The sequence below is a fragment of the Harmonia axyridis genome, chromosome 2 (assembly GCF_914767665.1).
Source record: "Harmonia axyridis chromosome 2, icHarAxyr1.1, whole genome shotgun sequence".
NCBI lineage: Eukaryota > Metazoa > Arthropoda > Insecta > Coleoptera > Coccinellidae > Harmonia > Harmonia axyridis.
In genome coordinates this window covers 31,688,744-31,714,906 of record NC_059502.1, presented here as the reverse complement: position 1 = coordinate 31,714,906, position 26,163 = coordinate 31,688,744, and the positions used below count along the sequence as shown (strand labels likewise).

General features: G+C 34.4%; 2 protein-coding genes across 3 annotated transcripts in view; one reads left to right on the top strand and one right to left on the bottom strand.

Annotated features, from left to right (window-relative positions):
- The first annotated feature begins 1,045 nt into the window (after positions 1 to 1,045).
- On the top strand, positions 1,046 to 11,708 carry LOC123674266 (HBS1-like protein). 2 transcript variants are annotated; one of them, XM_045609240.1, is made up of 11 exons: positions 1,046 to 1,103; positions 1,165 to 1,261; positions 1,312 to 1,472; positions 1,616 to 1,811; positions 6,548 to 6,650; positions 7,601 to 7,817; positions 8,390 to 8,548; positions 8,628 to 9,033; positions 9,554 to 9,621; positions 10,421 to 10,726; positions 11,400 to 11,708. In XM_045609240.1, exons 2-11 carry the CDS (start codon positions 1,219 to 1,221, stop codon positions 11,655 to 11,657), a joined length of 1,917 nt encoding a protein of 638 aa, XP_045465196.1. In that variant the 5' UTR covers positions 1,046 to 1,103; positions 1,165 to 1,218; the 3' UTR covers positions 11,658 to 11,708. The 2 variants fall into 2 exon arrangements, with proteins under 2 accessions (XP_045465196.1, XP_045465197.1); XM_045609241.1 differs by lacking the exons at positions 1,046 to 1,103; positions 6,548 to 6,650; positions 7,601 to 7,817; ... (3 more) ...; positions 10,421 to 10,726; positions 11,400 to 11,708 and adding an exon at positions 4,613 to 5,952 and having other exon boundaries at positions 1,111 to 1,261.
- A 458-nt stretch (positions 11,709 to 12,166) lies between these two features.
- Positions 12,167 to 26,163, bottom strand: part of LOC123674268 — a 36,133-nt gene continuing 22,136 nt past the window's right edge. Inside the window, exons 4-7 of the mRNA XM_045609247.1 lie at positions 23,840 to 24,074; positions 14,153 to 14,390; positions 13,005 to 13,198; positions 12,167 to 12,601 (exon numbers count right to left, since the gene is read on the bottom strand). Of these exons, the coding sequence (XP_045465203.1) occupies positions 12,492 to 12,601; positions 13,005 to 13,198; positions 14,153 to 14,390; positions 23,840 to 24,074 (777 nt within the window). The 3' untranslated portion in view covers positions 12,167 to 12,491. The remainder of the gene's footprint in view (positions 12,602 to 13,004; positions 13,199 to 14,152; positions 14,391 to 23,839; positions 24,075 to 26,163) is intronic.

The following is a 26,163-nucleotide window of genomic DNA, read 5'->3' as shown; positions in this document are numbered from 1 at the left end:
AAAATCCTTTTATTTTCATAGATCGTGGAAAACTCTTACCATTGTTAGAATTTCAAACCAAATAATATTAAACAGAAATTTTTCTTTAATTTTTGTATAATATTTGATATATTTTCTTTTGTATTCAGATATTAAGTGTGAAAAGTTTTTTTCCGGGGGTAGGGGGTGCAGGCTAATTACCCCCAGTACAGACCTGCGTGGATACGCCCCTGGCTGAAGAAAAGCAGCATTGTAAACTTATAGCGTACGTATTCGTCTGGCTGCACCAGTGCGAATTAATTCAAATTTTTGTAGTGCTAAATGACATAATAAGCTGGAATTAATTAGAACTGGTGCAGCCAGTCGAATACGCTATTAAAATTAATGACACATGAAAACTGAAATTCCTCAATTTCGAGGGTTCTTCAAATGCTTAGTTCAGAGAACTTCCTTGATATAGGATGAAATAATTAACCATAGTGTGAAATTTACAGTAGCTTTTTGTCCGGACATAAATATAATATGATTATATTCATAATCTCAGAAAAATAGATTCGTAACACCTTAACACCTCATTTAAAACATTGGAAGGAAACTGGAAAAGACAATCTGAAAATGGAAAAATTCAGCTCATAGATGAATGATGTGGTGGTTACATAACATGACACGTTAATTCAGTATTAAAAATGACCTATGACCCGCATCTGAAATAATATAAACTAGTAATTAGATCAGCAGAAGCTCAGCTGTTACACACATGCAACCTTCTCAAGAACAAATTCAGATATCAGAGTTTCAGTCCAGATTAGATTTTAAATTCCAAAATTGAAATTTATTCATTAAATAATACCTTAGAACATATAATTATTTAACCTAGGAATAATTCCAATGCTATTTGGGATAAATTGGTTGCATATCGTGTAATTATTATTATTAGTTCAATGGTTCCAATCATTGAACTAATAATTTTTTTTTTTTATTTTATTTTTTTTTATTAATTCTATGGTTCCAATGGTCTCTTTTTTATTTACAATTACAACGAAAGCCTGATAAGAAAAAGAAATAATAACTCTTTAAATCTGTCATTTCAATTGTCAAGGAAAAGAAATTTCCACTTTTATAGAGTATGTATTCACTTTGTATTATAAGTCCTCAAATGTTTATAACTTAATAAAATAATTTCAGATTTACTGATAATTGGGAAATAAATCAAAGGGTTATTCTAAAATACTTACAAACATGTCGCGTCATCGAGATATAAGAAATATGGATTATTCTGAAGGTAACGAGCTATATTCATCATCAATTCCATTCATGAACTCTTTTGTTTAGATTATGATGGTTATGATGATGTGTATGGACATTCTGTTGATGATGATATATATATTTCACCAAGCCACACTCAGTTTATGTATAACAGGGAATCATCTGGGCAATCCAGAAGTGATTATCCGATGGAAGAAGATATTGAAGAGGAAGATGAATCAGAAGAGGTAGATACTTGAATATATTCCTACAACTTAATTCTTTATACTCATATTGAATTTTTTACAATGTAAACAAACATTCCCATTTTATACTTATATGATTTACTAGAATGTTTATAGCATGTAAATAATATTTCAAATCATTTCAGGTTCTAAAATTAACAGACGAAGATAAAGCCAAATTAGAATCTTGTTTAGAACATGTCAAGTCTGTGTTTGCTCCAATGAGGATGCCAAGACATGAATTAGTAAAGATAATTATTAGTCAGAAGTTCGATTGCGAGAAAATTGTCAACTCTATTTTGAAATCCCAATGTTCACCACCAACAGAAAGACGAGATAAAGGTGATTATTTTAATAGTTTGTGGCATGTTGTATATTGTGTGAAGCTGAGTTTATGGAAAGAAAAACATTTCATGAACTAAAACACAAATGGAAATCCATTATTATTCAATGCATAATGAATTTTCAAATCCTTTTGAATTAGAAATTGAATTATCAATGAATATATTGATGCAAAACAAAACTTTTTGGGTTCAGCTACAAATTGAAAATAGGTACACTCCAAAAAATTGGATGAGGTGAAATATTCTAAATCATTTCTTCACATGAGATTGCTCTAATGAGAGTTTAATATGGATATTTAGGTGATAAAATGCTGTAGTAGGTCAAATATTACTTAGTAGAGAGAAAAATTTTTGTTCCTGAATAATGCTTTTATATATTCAATACTTGATGTATCCTATGAATTTTGGTAGCCTCTGTTATTATGGGACATAATTGGAATAAATGAAATCTCAAATGGACGAATAGATCTGTTCAAAACATCTCAGTAGAAGAAATCAATTGTTATTGAGATGGAAGGAAGTAGGACATACCTGCCCATTTAACAGACGGTTTTCAGGACTAAGCATTTAGTGGCTTTGGTGAATAATGAAATTAACCTGGGAAAGTTGAAGATAAATATTATCTACACTACAGCGGTATGACAGAAGAACATTGATATGTTGAAGTTCAAAAATCAAATAAAAAATGAATAATAACAATGTACCAAATTTTAACAATACAATATAGTTTATTTTGAAGAATAAAGTAAACACTAAATAGGGTAAATGCACTGGTTAGCCGACCGGCACTGGTTCTCGACCATTCCGTGATTTGAGATGAAATAATAATAAAAATATATCATGTAGTGCAAAATATTTTCGCGGTACGTGTTCTCGACCATTCTACCCTTCCAAGATAGTTTGCATAGTAGTGATATAGGTCAGAGTTTTCGCGCTAAAAATTAGTTTATAATCGTCTATCATAGAAAAGGGTTCTTTCTCGTCCTCTCTTAGAAAAGTGCTTTGTGATATATGACCAGAAAATAGTAATTATTTCTTATTTTAAATGAATTATGTGTGTATATTTTGTTCCATATCAACTATAAGATATATTTTCGAGTGTATTTCAATCAAAAAGCAAATAAATGTATATTTTTTTGTTTAATATTCGGCGGTCGCGAACTGGTATTGGAAAATTTGTATCTTTTATTTCTCGACCAAAGTGGTCGAGAACCAATATGTTACTTCAATAATTGTTCATTGCAACTGATATATTTCTGTTGGATCATTTTCGTTTTTTTTTCGATACCTTGATTCATTTATATATCTACTTTGTGAATATTAGTTTGCGACCACCGAATTAACGTTGAAACACTTATTTCTACCCTTTATTTATTCGCGGTCGAGAACCAATTTGATTGTACTTAATTCTCGACCACTGGTGGTCGGTGTTTTATATTTTATTTACTCATTAGTTTCTAAATAGATATTAAGAGCAAAATAACCAAATAATGTTGTATGAGTTGTTATTTTGAAATATTTATAGAAAGTGGAAACTTTTGCAAAATAATTTTTTTTTACGTTCCGAGTGTTTCTTACTTGATTATACCTCATCTGAAACCCATCTGAGTGATAGGTAGTGATGTCGATGGTACGGTACGAAAGTAAGAACTAATCACTCATCTCGCTCTAAAGTTTTTTATAAAATTTTTAAGTGGAGCGGCCACTATTATTAGTGGTCGAAAACTAACACAAAAATGGTCGAGAACTCTGCGGCGTGGTCGAGAACCGAGGTTATTGAGATTTTCTATAAGTTTTCACATTTCAAAGGTTAAATGCGGAAAGAACGCTTAAAATTAGATGACAAATCATTTGAAACTCGCCAAAGAATCGATGAACACCAACACCATTAAAATTTGATAAGCTTATGTGTGAAAAAATCGTGCTCGAAATCGATGTTTCTGTTAACTGGTCGAGAACCAGTGCATTTACCCTATGCCAATTGAAAATTAGAGATTATTAGAGTTTTTCCTTATACAATGCAATGCTAGTATTTATTATTTACCATATAGTCACGAATGCATTGGAATTCTGGAGTCTTCGATTGACTGCATAAAAAGCAGAAGGATATCCTTCAATCTCTCATTTAATATGAATAGAAATTTGAATGAATTTATATTCCTGATTATATCATTACTAAACTGTAATTTTTTGCTATTTTATACTCAACAATTTTGTTGATATTTACTATTTGTGGATATTCTTCCTTTTCAAGCTTGAATTGATGAACACATTAATATCCCATTGACTATTGATGAATTTTTTTGCCTTCTCTTCAATTTTTGTTGTTTGGTTAACATGTCAAACTCGTAAATCCATGTCCTATTACTATTTATGAATGCAACGTCTTTTAAAACCTTTATGCGATTGAGTTAAAATGTATTTTCTGACATTTGAACTTTCAATTTGCCCTAATTTTTCAATAGAGTTGGAATTCAATGAGAAAAATGGTTGCAGTTAATTCCTGAATAATTTACCCAGAAAATACAAAATGAAAATTTGGATAGTCATTCCATTGTTGTATCCTTAGGTTCAAATAAGTATTCAATTCATACAAGTTTTTCACATGAGTTGTTTTTTCAAGGAATCATGCATTTGATACAACCATTCTCATTTTTTGCATGTAGAAATTTTCACATATCTAACACTTTTTCAAAAATTCTTAATCTGTGATAATTATTGATTGATAGTTTTTTAAAATATCTTTTTTTATTTTTCATGTAACTCTTTGGTTCTTCAATGGATGTTATGTAAGGTAAGATGAAACAAATTTATCATTTGATCACTCTAAACAAAGGTTCTGCTCATCTTTCAATACAAATTCATTATCATTCACTGCACAGATAGTTGAACCACAATCTATAGATGAAGTAAATTTTTCAGCAAACTTGTACTGCTCTCCAAATAATGCACAGCCAAAAAATAATACAAGTAAAATACTTTTGGATAGAAATTCATTTGATGAATGTGATAGCCCAAGTACTTCAAGTGTCAATAAGGTTTTACATCAAGCATCGAGATCCTTAATGACATCATCCTCTGATTCTAATCTTACTAGCATGTTTTTAGCAAAAATAAAGAACAATATTAATTCTGGTGCAACTGGCTCTCAAATAGAGAATAAACTCCCACAAACTGCTTCATTTCTTACTAAAATGAAGATGTGTTCTAAAGACACTAAGACAGGAAACAAATCTCATGAAGCATCTTTTATTTCTAAAATATCCAAACAAAATGATGTACTGAAGGATAATATTTCAAGTGATTTCACAAGTAAACTAAAACTTAATTCTAGTTTCAAGTTATTTCATCCACAGACTTCTGTGGAAGATTCTGTTAAACCTAACTGTGGTAAAGAGGAAAGAAATATTTTGGAACATACGTTATCAAATGAGAATATATCACCTAAGGGTCAATTAAAGTTGAATGGAATAAAAAATAAATTAAATGATAAATTGAATTCATTTTTGAATACAATTGAACGAAAAGAAAGTCAAAATTTTGTGGAAAGAATTAGAAGTGAACAAACACTGACTACAAGTCTTCCATCATTATCAAAAGACTTTTCCAAGCTGAAGGTGATTCAAGTGAAGAGTATGCCCTCGCTTGGTAACAATGAAAATGATGACAGTTCTGATATTAATTTGACAGCAGCTCTTCAAAGAAACAACTTTCAGAAATTGAAATTCAGACCTGTTTCCAATGAAGAACAATTTGAAATTCCTTTTGTAGATGAAGAAATAGACAAAGAGGAAGACAACATTTTGGAGTGCACCATGGATCTCAGTGGTTTATTGACAAAACGACATCAATATTCTGAAAAGAGACCATCTCCAATGGGACTTATGTTGTGTCTCAGATATACATTACCTAAAGTAAAAATTTGCAAAAGAAAGAAAAAAAAGTTGGATCCTAGATTGACTGTTTTTAATTTTTTAAAACCTTCACCTGACGATCAAATCAAGAAACATGTAAGAAGAAATTTGTGACAAATTATAAGTGAAATGTGTATAATTTATAGTGACCTTGATATTATTCTTTTTTTGTATTTGACCTTGTATTTAAGAAGAAATGAATATATAGTGATGACCTCATTACAATTTTATGGTTTATAATGGTATGATAATAATAATGATGAAATTTCAAAATTATTAGTTTCCCAAGATGTATTCGTAAAAGATGACAAATACAAATATGAATGGCATGAGAGTTTGTGAAGACATCAGTAATATTTACTATTCAACATTTATCCTCATCGCTCAATAATCTTTACCAATAATCTTGATTATTACATCTAAGAAACCAAGTTACAAGAAATTCATTACAAAAAGACTTCATATACCGTCAAATATTTAAGAATTGTGTTGGTATGACTGAAATAATTGTTCCTAAAGCTTACCTACCATTGTAGGTGAGAGATTTAACATGATTTGTTAATGTCTAATAGATTTTTTGACAATTTACAAAATTCTCGGAGTATTAAAATGTAATGAAAATCTGAGGGATTTTGAAGAGTTTTTAAGAAAAGAATCCATGCATGAAATTTTATTTACAATATATCATGAAGACTGATTGTGCTTCAACATCTGTGATTTGTTTTTGAAAGTAATTCAGCTTTTCATTTCATCAGTTCATATAGAAATGGAGTTTGTAGAATAGTTTTTCTCATTTGTTTTATGTTATGCATTTTAAAAGGTTTTCTACCAACAACAACTATAATCCCATCAAAAGTTATTGTTCCAACTACTGTCAACATTATCAAAGGTTTTGAAATCGATTCATCAGCTACAATTTCAAGGTATGTGAATGTTAATTTTTTTTTACATTTTTCTCTGGAGGAAAAAATATTAGTATGTATTTTATTCAAATGGGAAGAGGACTGAAAAGTCCTGGATTTGAATTAACCAGTCAGGGTAGATGTTTTCTGACTCTGAGATTCTGTTCCAATATTTTACATCTTAGCCTGAGGTAGTTATTGGAGACAGTAACAAAATTTACATAGAACACAAGTGAGCTTTTGTGAGATCTCACAGATGCTTAGGGGGCTTTGAAATATGGAAAACTTGAAAATTTTATATTGATTGAATCTTAGTCATTTGGGAAAAATACCTTATTGAATTTTTAGGATTGTCCTCACAAAGAATACAGATATCATTGAAAATATAATTGACATCATTTTATTATTTATTTGTGATTTTTATATTAGTACTATTTATTCTTTGAAATTACAAGGACATTATAAATAAATGTAACATCCTATTGACCATTGAAATGATCTTTATAATTTTTGAGTAATACTATATGATTAGTAATATGATCAAATTTCGAACTTGACAATTATAAAATGTGTTTTTCAATTCATATTCAGATTTTGTGAACTCTTTGTTTCCAAACCCGTGATAGTAAATAAAATTTTTTTCAAAGGACATTACGAAGTACAATAATTTGTACTTTTGAGACCAAAAATTATATATTAGTATCAAGTGAGCACTGTAAATTTTAGAAGATCTTGTTTCAGTGTTTCTTAACTTAAAAGGAAAAAAATCAAATTATCTTTTGAGAACGAAGATCGAGCTTCAATCAATACAAGATGAAAGTATAATCAGTAGAAAATTTGAATATAAAATAATAGTACTTGTAGAATGGCAAATAAAGTAATAGACTTATTTAGTGTTTTGAAGTGTTGAAAAATTGAAATTGAAGGATATTTTTTTATTTTTGATATGATTATGGTATTGTTTAATCAAGATCACAGTCACCATCATCTGGAAGAGGTACACCAGTTGTTAACCAGAATCAAGAGGCAGAGGAGGCTAAGAGCAACAAAAAAGATGCAAGAATAAGTGAAGATCAATACAAGAAGGAACGTGGTGATATGAAAGAACATCTGTATATGATTGTTATTGGACATGTAGATGCTGGTAAATCTACTCTGATGGGCCACATTCTATATGCAATGGGACAGGTATATTTATTTGAATTCAATTTTGTTCAAGAACTAAAAGCATAATTCTATTGAGCTTGTACCAAATGACATTGAAGGAAGATAACAAATTAGAATAAGAAAATTCAATAGCTGAAATATTTTAATCATGTTTGGTTTACGTGTTTTATATATTAAGATATATAGATGTTATGTTTTCATGGCATATTATGATTGCAACAGTGGCTATTGTTAGAATATCACTTTGTTATGATTAGAACTCTAAAAAGGTAGTCCAAGGAACCACCCTTGCGAAGTTATAATGGAAAATTACTTTGTTTTTATTTTATTCAGCAATAAACTCCCTGATTTCAATTTAAAGTCTTTGATGAATTGAAATAAAAAAAAAATATTTTATTATGTATATCACAAAAATAAAAGTTGTGTTGAGACACAACTCTAAGGAACATTTTGACTACTGAATATTATTAAACAATTCAATTGAGGTTGAGTGTCCATAATTCAGTACCAGTATACGTTTGAAATAACTAATCTATTGAAAACAAATAAAAATCTTTGAATTTTGCTGGAATTAATTTACATTATTTTTTCAGGTAAATCAAAGAACAATGCACAAATATGAACAAGAGAGCAAAAAACTAGGGAAACAGAGTTTTATGTATGCTTGGGTTCTAGATGAGACTGGGGAGGAAAGAACAAGAGGCATTACCATGGATGTTGGAAGGTGTCAATTTGAAACAAACACAAAAATGGTACAAGATTTGTTTCTTTTCACTTTTATATGTGGATGTTGGTATTTGAAGATCTTTTTATTTGCACTTGTGTTCATAGGTGACTCTTTTGGATGCACCAGGGCATAAAGATTTCATTCCTAACATGATATCAGGCGCTGCCCAAGCAGATGTTGCTCTACTCGTGGTTGATGCAACAAGAGGTGAATTTGAAACTGGTTTTGATTTTGGAGGCCAAACCAGAGAACATGCACTCCTTGTTAGGTCTCTTGGAGTGACTCAACTTGCTGTTGCTATAAACAAATTAGATACAGTTTCCTGGTCACAACAGAGATTTGATGAGATAATTGATAAAATGAAATCCTTTTTGAAACAAGCTGGCTTCAAAGATTCTGATATAACTTATGTCCCATGTAGTGGACTCACTGGGCAGAATTTGGTGAAGAAGCCAACTGAGGATAATCTCTTGATATGGTACAATGGTCCCAGTTTATTGGAAGTTATAGGTATGTTTTTTTTAATTTCAATGTTGACATTGTTGTACATTAGACAATTTTTGATAAATCACTATAGCTTAAATTACTTTGATAAATCTGTTGTTCCTTAAGTCTGTAAGACTCATTTTGTTGATTGGAAGACGTGAGTGTATTCCAATCTACTGCATTTTTAATGTTTTCTTCAGATAATGATCCTGGAAAAATCAATGGTGAAAACATTTCTTGCAAAAATGTAATTGTTTCATTCATAAGATTGCTGAATTATTCAAAAATGAAGTTGTAGAAATTATTCCTTCTGAGTGAATCACTTGTAATGCTGTTGAATATGATATTATGTTACTCCCCACAGTTTGTGAGTAATGAAATATTATACAAGGTTGAAGATAAATGCTTTAAAAGTTTATTTTATCGGTTGCGGTAATTTGTAACATTTAGAGACTGAAAGAAACAAGTAGAGATGTAATGATAAATCTCTGTATACAAGTATTCTAATGAAAAACAATAGAATTCACTTAGATTATTTTCATAGATGGATTTCGTCCGCCCTTGAGACCAGTATCAAAACCCTTCAGGCTATCAATAAATGATATATTCAAGGTAAGTAACAAAAAATTTGAATTAAAGCATTTTCTTGGTCTGTTGGAGCTTTTTCATGCATGTCCCTATTGAAGACCATAGATATAGTATATATGAGATGTGTTTTATTATGATATTGTCATTGGCTATTTCATCTAGATGGGTAGTTCTGATAATAAGATCTTCCTCAAGTTCAGCATGAATATTTGATCGATACTTTACATCAAATTTGAAAAAATAATTTTTTAAAAATAACGACTTAATTTCAATCTAGTCAGATCGAAATTTTAATTGAAACTTGGAATTGTTATTTTATATTCACACACCAAATCTCAACTCGAAACTGTTGGCATTGGAATATCAATTTTTTTATATTTTTAAATTTTCTCTGTTTGCGGTGATGTCATGAATATAAAATTTTGTAAGAAACTTAAAATTGTTATTTTACATCTAAATGCCAAATAATACTTGATCGAATCTCTATTTTCGAAATTATCAGGAAAACATAATTCTGAACGGCCATATTTACTGAACCTCTATTTAGTCTGATTTGCCCATTAACGAATGGCATCAGAACTCGCCCTGAAAATTTTGGGTTTTAAGGATTTTTTTATTCGAAAGTTATCTTGTTTACGGACGGTCGAACAGACAGAATGAAATTTGACCAGGGATTCGTTATCAGTGAGTTGAACCTGGCCGATTGATACATTTTCCGGCTGAAAATTCGAAAATTACAGTAATTGTGACAAAATTATATGCAAAAATATTTTTTATTCAATAATTAGTTGTTTGCGATTAATCTTAATTTTTGGGATTTCAGGGTACTGGATCAGCATTTTGTATTTCTGGACGAGTTGAAACAGGTGCTTTAAATGTTGGTGACAAGGTACTAGTATGTCCAAATAAGGAAACAGCTAGTGTTAAATCTTTATCGATAGATGAAGTATCACAAAATGTAGTATTTGCTGGCGATCAGGCTACTGTTACGTTATCTGGTATTGATATGCAGAATGTTTCTGTGGGAAATATCCTATGTGATCCCCAAAATCCAGTCCAGGTGGCGTCAAAGTTTGAAACAAGGATAGTTGTTTTTAATCTGACGGTACCAATTACTAAAGGTTGTAATGTGAGTTTTAAGTTTGATTGTATGTAGTTGCAGTTCTATTGACATCATAAGATGTATTTATATCAACCTTATATTTTTTTTATTTCTGTAATTGCCTACTTGGTTTTCAATTACTCTAGAATATTTTTCAGTTTTTATTACCACAGTTCAGTAGCTTCTTGATTAACGCTTTATTTTGATTATTATTGATGATATAGATATGCTTTCTTCATTCCATTTTTATTTTGAAGCTCTTGAATTTTTTGATGTATCGTCCCTTGAGACGAGAACAATTCTAAGTCCAAAATTTCCATTTTGCCGATTTTGTATTCTATCTGCTCATAAAACAAGGCGAATTTTGGTCGAGAAGTATTATATCTCAATGACGTAGAGGAATACCCTCGGGAATCCCAGAAATGATGGGAATATAATAAGTTGTAGTGAATATAATTGTTGTCGTGAATAGAAAAATGTTTCACCTGAAAAGATGTGATTTTGGACTTAGACTACTATTAATCTCAAGGGACGGTATATCCCCTGATTATTGAATGCGGAAATTTTGAGAGAGTAATTTCAACATGAAGACTTAATGAATGTTCCTAAACTCCTGAAATTTTTAGTATTAATCGATTGATGTGATAATTATTTTTGAGTATAGTTTGCAGTTTTTTTCTAATATACATTTTATTTGTAGGTTGTATTGCACCATCAATCTTTAGAAGAACCTGCTGTGATTTGCAAGTTGGTAGCTCAATTAAACAAGAGTACTGGAGAACAGATCAAGAAACACCCTAGATTTCTTGTGAATAATACAAGTGCCATTGTACAGGTACAATTATCAAAGGCCATCGGGATGGAACTTTACAGTGACTGTAAAGAGTTAGGAAGAGTAATGCTGAGACAAAGTGGGGTTACTATCGCTGCAGGATTGATAACAAAAATTATTCAGTAAGGAGACTCGACATGTGATATATAAAAAGAATAAACTATTTATTCACTAAAAGTATGTTATTAGGCTATTCACTTTAGGTATGAAATGATGTCATAAAATCAAGATCAACAATATTCTCATGCTGATTAATTTGGTTCTCTGTTTGATTCGAAAACTTCGGAATTTGCATGTTATTCGAGTTATTGTGAGCAAATATACCCATATTTCTTAATGTTTTGAGTAGTAACAAGAAGTTTTTGGTTGATACTGAAATCCCAATAGGAGTGACGTCATTTCATACCTAAAGTAAATAGCCTATAACTTTATTGTTTGAATTTATTTCCTTTTAATGCAATATTCTGTTTGCCCAGCTCACAGAATGAATAAATTACTTTGAGAATTTTATAATATTTTCGTTATGTTATAAATAGATATCCCTAATTTATATTTAACTCGAGAAATTTATAACAAAAACGGATTTGAAGGTTAGGTTCTGAAGAAACGGTGATCTAGAAATAGAAAATGAAATATCTGATTCTGATACTCATGACTAAATCTCCAGGTCATGAACATTATTTATTCAATCTAGACATTTTTACACATACCTACATGTTATATACATTCAAATTTAACATCACAATTCTCATAATACTTGAGAACACATAATATTTGCAATAATTAATGAATATGAAATGAATAATGAAAATTAAATTTGTATTGGATTTTTGCAAATTTTTCACTGAAAAATATCTGGAATAAGTATGAGATATTTCATTATAGCGTATAGATATAATTAAGTCATACATATCACATCATTGATGGAAAAGTAATGGATGTGATCCAAACTCAAGGCTATTAATTAGTTTTTGAATTCTTCAAAACTAATGGAAGTACAACCAATGGTTCATTGTGTTTTGGGTTATCAGAGTAAAGACTCCAAGTCTTCTTCTTGCAGTCAAATATTCCTGAAAAATTAATAAAATGTTTTAAGTTTGAGTTGACATCTTTTGCAATTGGACAATTTAAGTATTTCATAAAATGACAACTACTTCACAAAACTGAAATATACATGGGATGGCTACTGAAAATAGAAAAGTAGATTCTACTATAAGTTTATCCTTTCTGGCAAGAGATTAACTACATTCCAAAGAAGATAATAATATATTTATGCACCATAAAACTTTACAATACAAATCGAAACATATAAACTGGCAATATTAGTATTGTGGAAAAAAGCAATAATAGGAACTGAGGATTGGTACATGCAGAAATCTTATGGGGAAATCAATAATATTTTCAATAAGAACCCAATTCATGTGATCATATCAAAAAGTATTTTTGAGACTATCTCTGCAATTAAGAACTTACCAACTGCAATAGTTTTAACATAATCATTTGGTTGGTCTCTGAAAACTTTTTGTTCAGGATGCGACGTATCACTCAGCATCTCCACAACATCTTCAAAAGTAGAAGGCGGATGGTGATTTTTGAAAGTTTCAGATCTGCATTTACTACTGAGAAGCATTAATGGATTTGCTTGATTTTCTTTCAGTCTTTGGAATCTGAAAGTATTGCCCAGTTTAGATTTGATTTATATTTTTTTTATCTTTATTGCAACTGCCACTGTTCACTGAATCGGAGACAATCAAGTGGGCCATATATACAAGGTGTTTCATTAGTAAACAGAAAAACGTGAACAGTGAATAGAGAAAACAGAGGTGGTTTTAGATATACCCCATTTATTCACTGCCTTGGTTACCGAGATACAAGGTGATTAATGAATTTTGCTCATTTCTTTTCTAGGTCATAACAAGTGAACCATCCACTATATTTCCTTCATATTTGGGACACATCTTTCTTATTTGAAACTTGAATGAGTCTCTTAATGATCAGAAAGAAAATCTTATGAAACGATTGTATCCTTGAAACAATACCCTTTATATTGAAATTTTGAAAATCCTTTTTTAGAATTGAAAAGATTAAAAAAACAAACGAAATCGCGTAATTGAAATTTTCGCGCAGACAATTGTGCTGCGCCTATTATCAACTAGAAAGTGAAGTTTTCGAGAAGTTGGATATCAAAAAGTGGTTATAAAGTTACTTTTGGTATTAAATATCGATGCGCAAGGGTTAGTCGACAGTCGACTCTTTTGGCGACATCTCCAAATTTCTAACCCTTCCTAAAAAGGATTTTCAAAATTTCGATATATTGTAAACAACTAAAAGTTTTTAATGAAGGGCATATGTTTCATAATTGAAAATATTAAAATAATAAAGTATTTGAGTGTTAGATGTCATGGAAAAGAATCTGAAAATTAAAATGACAAATGCCAGGACGAGTGGGCGTGGTAACCGAATCTAACCAGAATAAAAGTATAAAAATAAAATATTCTAAGATTCAATTGATGTTTTATAAATTAAGTTGGCATATTCTCTGAGATGAAGGAAATCAATTGTGTGAAATTTGTAAGATATACAATATCCATAATAATAATAACTTCGAGCTTTCTACTCACTCATTGGTATGGTAGAAATGTTCTCCACAACTTATCGTTAAGGCACTGAGTTGTGTTTCACTAGAATTGATTGCTGGACCGATTTCGATATTATGGAACACTCTATCACCTTCCTGCTGTAAAAAGGTCATGTTTACTGAACACGCATCTGCTGCACCAACTCCTGTATCCCGCAGAATCTGCTGGACCTGCAGAAAATTTTCAGCTCCTAGCATTGCCCTGGTCAGAAAATGGCGTGCTTGAAATGAAAAGAAAATCGTATATTTAAAAGTTTTCGCTGAATGGACTGGAGAAAAGATAAAAAACCAAGTACCTACATCATATATCATAGATGCGCTTAGGTTCTGGGGCAGTGGTGACGCTAAAGGGGAGGCTAAAATTCTGCTGCCCCTCCCCTAAAATTCTGCTGCCCTCCCCTTAAATTTGACATTCTAAGGGTAAGAGATTAGCAGAACTATAATTTCGCTTCACTTTGGCCCCCCAAAAAAAATTAGGCCCCTCCTTGGCCACCCCTGTTTTTGAAAGCTGGCGTCGCCACTGTTCTGGGGTTCTTGGGGCAACTAATTCTATTTTAATACAACTTCATTAGAAAAGGCTCTTGAAATCTGTAGGGGATACACTAAATGAAACCCCTCTGTCATCAATTATGTCCAAGACATGCTTAATAAATATGGGTCAAATCTGGCGACTTTCTTATTTGAAACTGTTACATAGTGAATTAGTTGTGTTCGCTGCTTTTATCTACCTGTGTTTAATAAACTTTATCTTTGAGAGCGCATTTTAGCGTCGAGACATGAGTCGCTAATTACTCTCGAGAAGATAATGCGATTTTATCGTCGTGTGCAATACAAATTTTTCTTCAAATTCAGGTGAAAAATAATATTTCAAATGTAGGGAATCTATCAAATCCCCTCGAAAATATTCGAGTTGAGTTAAATTTCGAACCGAAATGCTAAAAACAGAAAAACGGTGTAAAAACTCGGAATGATCAAAGCCAAACCCATAAGGGATCCGTAAAAAGGCTTTGCTAACAGTCGAATGGAAAATGGCCTGAATGCCCATAAAAATCGAAATTTCAGGGCGAATAAGGCAATTGTTCTCCACAGACATACGCTACGTCCCAGGAGATCAGAACGTCGTTGCCGATGCCCTTTTAAGAGTGGACCAAATTACTCCCACCTTGGACTATGCAGCATTGGCCAGATCACAAGAGAACGACAACGAGCTACGGAGATATCTGCAAGGACTGCAAGGCAATACAATGAAGCCGCATAGATCATAGATGTTGTACTGCGATACGTCGACCCCCCAAGCACGTCCATTCCTGACGAAGCAATTCCGGCGAGAAGTATTCGACATGATCCACAGACTGGCACACCCTGGTACCAATGCAACTACGAAGATGGGGAAGCAACGTTTCGTTTGGCCTTCAGTTAACGCAGATTGCAGGAAATGGTCCCGCACCTGCTTAGAATGTCAGCGATCCAAAGTTACTCGTCACGTCATCATTCCACCAGGGACTTTCACGCCACCAGTACGTCGATTCGATCATGTACACATGGACATTATCACCATGCCGTACGCCGAGGGTTACCGATACTGCCTCACCTGTGTCGACCGATTTACCAGATGGCCAGAAGCAATTCCCCTGCAGAACCAGGAAGCATCCACCATCGCTAAGGAGTTTTACACGAATTGGATAGCGAGGTTCGGCACTCCACTCCAGATCACCACAGATCAAGGGAGACAGTTCGAGTCAAGCCTGTTCAACGAGCAATATAAGTTGACTGGCACGAACCATATCCCAACCACAGCCTAGCATCCAGGAGTCAACGGTATGGTGGAAAAGAATCCATCGACAGCTCATGGCAGCGATCAAATGCCACAGCAACGACCGTTGGACCGAAACGCTTCCCAGTGTCCTTCTGGGAATGAGAGCAGCCTGGCGGGAAGATATGAAATCAACCGCTGCAGAAATGGTATACGGAGAGCCATTAAGATTGCCCGGAGAATTCCTAGCTACAAGTACGGATGACAGTGCAGACACAGCCGACTTCGTAGTGGATCTGAGCAACAAATAAAAAGAATAAGACCCATCAACGCCAACCACCACGGAAAACGACCCAGCTTCGTGTTCAAGGCATTGGAACACCATTTGTTTTCGTCCGACATGAGGGCCCAAAATCTGGCCTGCAGAAACCCTACGACGGACCATACGAAGTTTTGAGAAGAGATCCAGAACATTTCTTAATCAAGATCAACGACAAAGAAACGACGGTGACAATCGACCGTTCAAAACCAGCCTACATATTCGACAATTTTGAAAAAGAAGAGCATGAGGAAGATCACAAAGAAGATCCAGTAGAAAACGAAGCCAATGATCAAGCAGTATCCCCAGAAACCAGAAAAACCAGATCCGGTAGGAAGGTACACTTCCCAAAGAAGTACCTAACAATGATTTCGTAACTTCGTTACTAGTGGGTGACTGTGTAGGGAATCTATCGATTCCCTCAAAAATATTCGATTTAAGTTAAATTTCGAACCAAAATGCTAAAAACAGAAAAACGGTGTAAAAACTTGGAATGATCAAAGCCACACCCATAAGGGATCCGTAGAAAGGCTTTGCTAACGGTCGAATGGAAAACGGCCTGAATGCCCATAAAAATCGGCATTTCAGGGCGAATAAGGCAATTGAGTTGAGTTCAGACACTTCAGACCAGTCTACGAGAAACTACATCTACAACATATGTGCAACACTTACACCGACAACGAGAAGATTAAAGATTTTCACATCTGTTCCCGAGACCGACGAAAAAGTACCTGCGACCGAGCCGCAACGACCCAAGTGTCCAGCGATCCTTAAAAAACGATTAGATCTAAATATCATCTTCTTCACACATTTTTAGTGGGTTGGAAATAAATTGAATAAGTGTTTTTATCCCGTTCTTTAATTTCCCTAATTTGTCCTTGGCCGTGAACTACTTTAGTCACAGTATAAGGACCACAACCCACACAAAGAAATTTGTTATTATAATAATAATAATACTCTTAAGGGTAGCGGTAGGTGAATCTCTAGCGATTCACCTATCAGGAGAGTTGAATCGACTCCTGCCCACCGCAGATTCCAGGAGCTCTCTGACCCGGGAAGCTGAAACCTGTCGAAGGGTCCCTGTCCAGGGTAACGGACGAAGCCGTGTGGAAAGCAGCTCAAGAATTCTCCCACCGTAGCTCTGCGGATCGTAAAAAGCGATCAAAGGCCGTCTCCCCCACGACACGGAGGAACCCATGAATGATGGTGAATTTAAGGAATAGGAATATAGAGCCGCTGCCTGAGGTTCGTCAGGGCGTGTCTGGAGCCGGCGCTGGACATGACAGTATGCGGGACGTCGGTGACAGAGTGCTAAGGAGACGGGCGTCTGTCGAACAAAATGCTACGCCTCCACAATCTCAACATTCTAGGAGAAGAATAACACGAGTTTCTCCGACCGCTGAAGGTGCTGCGCAGGATCCCCAACCAGCACTCACCCAAGCAGGTCTACCAAGAAGACGCATGAAATGGACAAGTTCGATAAATGAAACGATCATGCGCATATATTATGAAGTGACTAATATGGAAGAGGATAAAATAGGCTACCGTCAAAAATTATTTGCAGAATTCCACAGAAACTATCCCGAACTTCAAGTTTCTGAGCAAAGAGTAGCCGACCAATACCGGGTCATATTGAGAAATAAACTTGTACCCGATGAGAGACTTAACACCATAAAAAATGAAGTCCAACTGAGGCTACAGAATAGGAACCTCACTAACAACGAAACGACAATTGAAGAAAACTACGATTGTGCTGAAAACCAACACAACATCAATGCACAAATGAACTCTGAGGAACAAAACAACGCAGATGTGTTAGCAATAAGTGATGCTCAACGACGGAATATATATGCTGCACCCGTCGTAAATCCAGAAGAAGACCAAAGAGAACTACTGGAGCGATTATTTGCCACAATGAATAGATGCGTTATAGATTTTGAGGGCACAGATCCATTGAGACGACCGATTCTGCCAAGATTGAGGACATCTAAAAAACTATCTCATCTTCTGGTCATGACCAACAAGGAGATTATACCCAAGTATCTTTCTGACTACCATGATCTCGAATCATTACACCTCATCATATACTGTGCAGCATTTTCAATAGCAACAGTGCTAGGTGTGAAGCCAAAACCTAAAAGTCAGCAACCAGCCAGAGAAAAACAACAAAATAAACCACATTGGCAAAAAAGGCTAGAAGACAAAGTTCATAGCATCCGCCAAGAAATTGGGAGGCTCACCCAATTTGCAAAAGGTTCGCCGTCTAGAAGATTACAAAAAATGGTGAATATAATAATGGATCGTCACCGGCAACATACAACGTTTGATCCAAACAATGAAAATGCTCAACAAATTTTAGACACACTGAAACAAAAACTTAGTGTGTACTCCGAAAGACTCAGAAGATACAATGAAAGCTATAGAAGAAAACAGGATAATATGATTTTTGAAAATTCCGAAAGAAAATTCTATAGAATGTTAAACAATAATATGTCAGCAACACCAGAAAGTTATCCAACCGTCGAGGATATTGAGAATTTTTGGACAGATCAACTGGCTACACCAACCCCCTACAATTCCCAGGCTGATTGGATAAGAAATGAAGAGAAATCCTGTGAGACAATGGACCAAATGCCGCATAACGCAGTTTCTATAGAAGAATTCCATGAAATATTGAAAAACATACACAATTGGAAATCACCCGGCCCAGATGGAATCCACAACTTTTGGTTGAAAAAATTTTGGTGTATACACGGCAGGCTAGTTGAAACCATAAATGATGTTATAAGTAATCCAACGGAAATGCCCAAATTTTTAACAACAGGGACCACTTACCTCTTACCGAAGGATATGCAACACACAGCGGATCCATCAAAATACAGACCAATTACATGTCTACCAACAATATATAAAATCATCACATCATGTATAGCATCTCGTATCTACAAACATTGCGAGACAAATAATATAATGACAGCACAGCAGAAAGGATGTTCCAAGAATGCACTAGGATCGAAGGAACTGCTGATAATAGATTCCATCATATGCAACCAAGCCTTCAAAAAACACAGAAATCTTTTTATGACATATTTTGACTATAAGAAGGCCTTCGACTCTATTCCACATGGGTGGCTGACAAAAATTTTGGAAATATACAAGATCGATCCAATTACAATAAACTTTCTGAAGTATGCAATGTGCAACTGGAGAACGAATATCGAACTCTCTACAGCGAACATAACTACTAAAGATATTCCAATAAAAAGGGGAATTTTCCAAGGAGATTCGTTGAGTCCCTTATGGTTCTGCTTGGCGCTGAACCCCCTTTCTAAACAACTGAATGCTACTGAAAAAGGTTTCAATGTGAAAGGAAACAGAAATAATATTGCACTCAATCATTTGCTATACATGGATGACCTCAAACTTATAACAGGCAACAAAAACCACTTGCAAATTATGGTCAAACTGGTGGAAAATTTTTCGGAAGACGTGGGGATGCAATTCGGATTGGACAAGTGTCGTACTATTAGCGTAGTGCGTGGAAAAATCCAAGATGAACCGATAGCTCTCTCCAATGGACAGGAGATAGAAGCAATGAAATCGGACGATCTTTATAAATACCTAGGAATGAAACAAAACCGACGAATAAACCATCAAAGAATGAAGGAAGACTTAACAACTGAGTTCATTAGGAGAATCAACAAAATTTTAAAAACAAACCTCAACAGCAAGAACATGACGAGAGCTATCAATACATATGCATGTTCAATTCTTACATACTCTTTCGGTATCATTCCATGGACCAAAACAGATATGGAAAACCTGCAACGCAAAATGAGAACCTTGATGACGAAAGCACACAAGCACCATCCGAAAAGTAGCATTGAGAGGACGACACTGCCGAGGAATAAAGGAGGCAGAGGTCTGCTAGACATCATGGAACTTGCCCATGGTCAAATTGAATGCCTACGAACATACTTCAAAGACAAATCAGGCACGTCAGAGATCTACAAAGTACTGTGTGAAGCAGACGAATCAACACCTTTACAACTGCACAAGGAGCAATTGTCATACAACCACCAGACAATCCAAGAAAAACTGCAAAGATGGAGAGAAAAGCCCCTACATGGACGACATTTCAACGAGGTGAACCAGGATCATGTCGACATTGAAGCGTCGAACTATTGGCTCACATCAGGTGCGATGTATCCAGAAACGGAAGGATTTCTTTTAGCCATCCAAGATCAAGTGATCTCAACAAAAAATTACTGCAAACATATCATAAAGGATCGAACTATTACTGACGATCGATGCCGTTATGGGTGTCCAACGAACGAGACAATCCAACATATCACGGGAGGATGTCAAATGTTTGCAGGAAATGAATATAAAGAGAGACACGATGCAGTAGGAAAGATACTACACCAAGAAATGGCAACTAAATTAACACTAATTAATTCTGAAAAAGTGCCATACTACAAGTACCGACCGGAAACCATCCTGGAAAACGAACGCTATAAACTGTACTGGGATCGTACAGTTTTGACTGATAAAACAGTCCCTCACAACAGACCAGATATATTGCTAGTTGATAAACAACAAAAGGCAGCAATACTCATCGACGTAGCAATACCTAATAACAACAACATGCGTCAAAAAGAGGTCGAAAAAATTTCAAAATATAGGGACCTCGAATTTCAGATAAAGCGCCAGTGGGGAATGATATCAACGAGAACTATTCCAATTATCATCTCAACAACAGGAATAGTACCCAAAAATCTCAAGAGAAATATCAAGCAACTAGGACTTAGTGAGTATATATGTAATATAATGCAAAAAGCTGTTCTTTTAGGTACTGCAAGGACGGTGAGAAAATTCCTAGGAAACGAAGGACAGGTCCAAGGATCGCGTGTAAGAGGACCAGAAGTTCGACGAGAACCAGGGGGACCACAAGGACCGGACACGACCGAGCTCTGCCCTTCTGATATTTTAAATATCTGGGATTGAGTGAATGTTCCTCTTAGCGAGGAGTGAGAAGCCGACGGCGAGGAAAAATCCTACGCGTATAGGCAAAAGTCGTTTTTTTTTTTTATACTCTTTATTTCATATCATGTCTGTACAGTGTACTATACATAAAAGAAATAGTGTCAAATTGCCAAAATTCACAAAAATACTAAAATTAACTCAAATAATCATTAAGACAATATGGTTCCAAACAAATCAAATATTCTCTGACATTTTTCTTGAAATTCTTAAAATCATCCATCTGTTTTATACTATCAGGTAGTTTATTATACAATTTAATACACATGTAAGATGGGTGCTTTTCTGATAGAGATAACCTATGTATAGGATAATGTAAGTTCTGCGATCTTAAAGGGTAAATACTTTTAATTGTGTGAACTGAAAAAATATCTTTGTTCTTGAAAAAGAAAAGCAAACATTCTAATACATAAATACCAAAAATTGTTAACATTTTATTTCTCTTAAATAATCCCCTACATGATTGAATTGAAGTCATTTTAAAAATATACCTCATCACCCTTTTTTGTAACACAAACAATTTATTGACCTCTGAGCTTGATCCCCAAAATATAATTCCATATCTTAAAAGGCATTCAAAATTTGCAAAATAAACTGTTTTCAAATTATTTAGACTCAAATACCTTGATAATGTTCTGATTCCAAATCCTACACGACATAGCTTCCCTGACAGGTAATCTATGTGATATGACCATTTAAGGAAACCATCCAAATATACCCCCAAAAATTTAATTGACTCTTCAATCTTGACATTACAACCTTTTAAATCCAACACATTTTCCCTCATTTTCTGCGATCTGCTTGTGCTAAATAGCACAGCTGATGTTTTATTTTCATTCATTAATAATTTGTTCTTTGTAAACCACGATTTTAATTCATTATAAATTGAGAGTGTTTTTGCCTTGATATCATCAAAATCATTTTCACCAATCATCAAATTTGTGTCATCAACAAAAGAAGTTAACAATTTTAGGATGTCTTCAATAACATCACATATATCTATTATAAAAATTATGAATAGGATGGGTCCTATAACACTGCCTTGAGGTACCCCATAATTTGATTCAATTATATCTGACTTTACATCTTTGCCATTTTTAACAATAGACACTCTCTGCGATCGCTCGGAAAGATATGAAGCTATCCAGTCTTTTGCACTACCTCTAATACCCAGCTTTTCAAGTTTATCCTCCTCCAGAAGTCTTATAACCCTTTCCGTAAACTGATATAATGCAGTCTGAACAGATCGACCCTCCAAGTCTCCAAGTTTTTGGCACAAAAATTGCAACTGTATTACTCCGTTATAAGGAATATGAAATATTTTGTTAACGAATGTGAAACAAATTTTACATTCTGGTTTTTGCGCGGAGTGTTCACTATTTTGGCTCTTTGTGTACGAAGCGAATACGAAATGTACGGAAAATAAAAAGAAGAAAACCTGCAATCAGACGTAGAAGATGCAGCGTTGGAAGCAGGAACTTTATTGTTGCCCCAAAAATCTAGGATGATTCATGAGAAGGAATAGAAAAAGTTAAAACATTTTATCCACCCTTGCTTTTAAATTGTTACTTTATCTACCCTTGCGGTTAAAGTGATACTCTTTATCTATTAGGTAATAGTCCACAAGTCCACAACAAGGACCACATGGGTTTCTCCTGGGGATATTGCACTTTGTGTGCAATAAATAACATTAATTATCTAATTTCTATCATTAGTGAGTAAATAAACAACCGAGCTGCCCCTAAATACTTCGCCTTAGATTCTGCCGACGAAAGGAATGAAGCTAACCATGGGACATGAGATTCTATAGTTCCTAGAGGGGTCTCGTAGGGACTGCGTAATAAATAATTAACTAATTAATAGCGAAATATGTTTCCAACTTGAAATATGTAGAATAGCTATTACTTTTTTTGGGCTTTATTGTTTTACCTTGAAGCCATTATTGGTGTTCTCCTGGAAAATTGCTGCACTATGTTTGCTTTTTAGGCAATCATGTCTACTGAATTTGACTTCATTTTCTCGAAAAGAATAACGAATTCATTTTCGTTCCGAACGTTTTGTGATAGTTTTTATTTTTTTTTTACGTGCAGTTTCTATGCAGTTGGCAAGCTTTAAATGCGGCTTCTGACATCTAAATCTGTTATCTGAATTAAGTGCCCCAAGTGTTGCGTGCACTGAGAAAAGCATTTCTACAAATAGTTGGAAAACGACATGTTTTTGCGTCTAATGAGTCTCATGAAGGGAGATCCTCTGAGAGGATGTTGTTTAATTCCGGCTTCACTGATGGAGTCATCAGAATTCAGAATTGGACTCAGTGGTCCCTGCCTTGTAGACCTCCATAGTAGATTGTGGTGACTTTTTTGTGGAACTGTTGGGTTTTTATCCCAAGCGGTGCCAATCTGCAGAGAATTGCGCCCACTCACCAATTGAATTTGCGCGCAAAAAGTCACTACAATAATATCACCGAAAATTGAGCCAGGAAACTATTCAGAATATTATAACAGGTGTTGAAGTCATCTGAATTTATAGCTAATACATTTGAACCCATTACTCACGTGTTTTTCCTGGCTGGACATCTTTGGCACTGATTGTGTTTATCGAAAAAACTAAACCATGATGATTGTAATTCATTGTATATCCAGGCAAATGACCCGCATAGCATAAAGAGGTAAATTTTTCTTCTTTGACGTTCCATCTTCCTTGTGGCTTATCTGAGATTATGTGAGCAGACACAAAATAAAAATGGTTTAGGGTTTCACTCAGAGCATCTTCTGTATGTCCAAGAATTGCCTAGAAAATGAATGTATCGGTATGTAAATGGTATATGTATCTATGTATTCGCTAGCTAAGCAATATATCAGCACACTATAACCCGATCAGCTGTTGGGAGTCCTACATACCCCTAAATAAGATGTAAATGTAAGAACAAATAAAGTATTCACATAGCTAATTGGAAAGCTCACACTGATTTGAACTATTCCATTAATGTGAAATGACGAATGTCCCCCTAGCAGCCGTTCTGTCACGTCTGCTGATACTTCTTTATTTCTTCGCTTTTTGATTTTAAAAAAGTCCAAATACTATAAATGAATTTGATCACTATCGTTCCATTAATAATATCAAAATTCATCAATTGATTTTTCTGCATGACATTAAGTGGAAGTCTTAGACCTATTAGGTCTTGAATCCATATGATTTTTAGTTAGTACCATCCTTCAAATGGTACGCGTAAAAATTTGACAGCAGTCCGACCATTAGCTTGTGAGATATTGAGTTGTGAGTGTAGCTACTTTTGTTATTTGAAAAAAGATGAAAAAAAAAATTAAGTGTGCTTTTTGAAGGGAAAAAATAATGTTGAAGCAAAATATTGGCTTGATGAAAAGTTTCCGGGGTCTGCACCTGGGAAATCAACCACCATTGATTGGTATGCTAAGTTTAACGTGGTGAAATGAGCACCAAAGACGGTGAAAGCAGTGGACGCCCAAAAGAGGATGTCACCGACGAAAAAATCAAAAAATTCACAAAATAATATTGAATGACCGTAAAGGGAAGTTGATCGAGATAGCAGACGTTGTGAAGATATCATCTGAACGTGTACATCATATATGATGTACACGTTCAAATACATTCTTGAATGATATATCATTCAAGAATATTTGTACATGAGCAAGCTGCGTGCAAAATGGGTCCGGGGGAGCTCACAATCGATCAAAAGCAACAACGTGTTAACGATTCTGGTCAGTGTTTGAAGCTGTTTATGTGCAATAAACCTGAGTTTCTTCGTCGATATGTGACAATCGATGGAACATGGCTCCATCATTTCATTCCGGAGTCCAATCGACAGTCAGCTGAGTGGACTACACACGATGAACCGAATTCAAAGCGAGAAAAAAACACAATAGTCAGCTGGCAAGGTTATGGCAGGAGTATTCTGGGATGCACAAGGTATAATATTCATTGATTACACCCAAAAGGGCCAGACCATCAACAGAGATTATTATATAGCGTCATTGGATCGTTTAAAGGATGAAATCTTAAAAAAACGGCCCCATTTGAAGAAAAAAAGGTGCTGTTTCATCAAGACAACGCACCGTGTCACAAATCAATGAAAATAATGGCGAAATTGCATGAATTAGGCTTCGAATTGCTTCTGCATCTACTGTATTCGCGAGATCTGTCCCCCAGCGACCTTTTCCTCTTCTCAGACCTCAAAAGAATGCTCGCTGGAAAGAAATTTAGCGCCAATGAAGAAGTAAATCGCCGAAACTGAGGCCTATTTTGAAGCGAAAGACAAATCGTACTACAAAAAGTTGGAAGATCGAAGATCGCTATAGTCGCTGTATCGCCCTCGAAGGCAACTATGTTGAATAATAAAAACGAATTTTGCCAAAAAAAAATTGTTTTACTATGGTAGATCGGGGACTTTTCAATTGGCCTGTTTGGGGTACCTAATATTTTCTTTTTTTTTTTGGACTTTTGTATTTGATAACTAATTTCACTCAGTGTTTAGGCAGTCGTTTCTGACCATATCGCTCTGTCATTTCGTCCCAATATCTTTAATTTTCGACTGTTAAGCTGGGAATGGCAGAACAGCATGATAAAAAGAATTATTATTATTTCTTTGTTCAAGTATCATGGTTGAACACGTCCTACAAAAATACTTCCTTAAGACGACGAATTTGTATGCTCAATCTGGCATTACTCGACCATAAAAAATACGCAATTGTGCTACTCGAGAAAGGTTATGCAAAGCAATAAAAGCATCTGGCTTCAAAATTTCCGATTTAGTAACAGATTTCTCAAACATCAATCTGTCTCATTCAAGTGTTTGATCGGAAATCAGAATAATGACTCTTCGACTGATTCAAAAAAATGTATA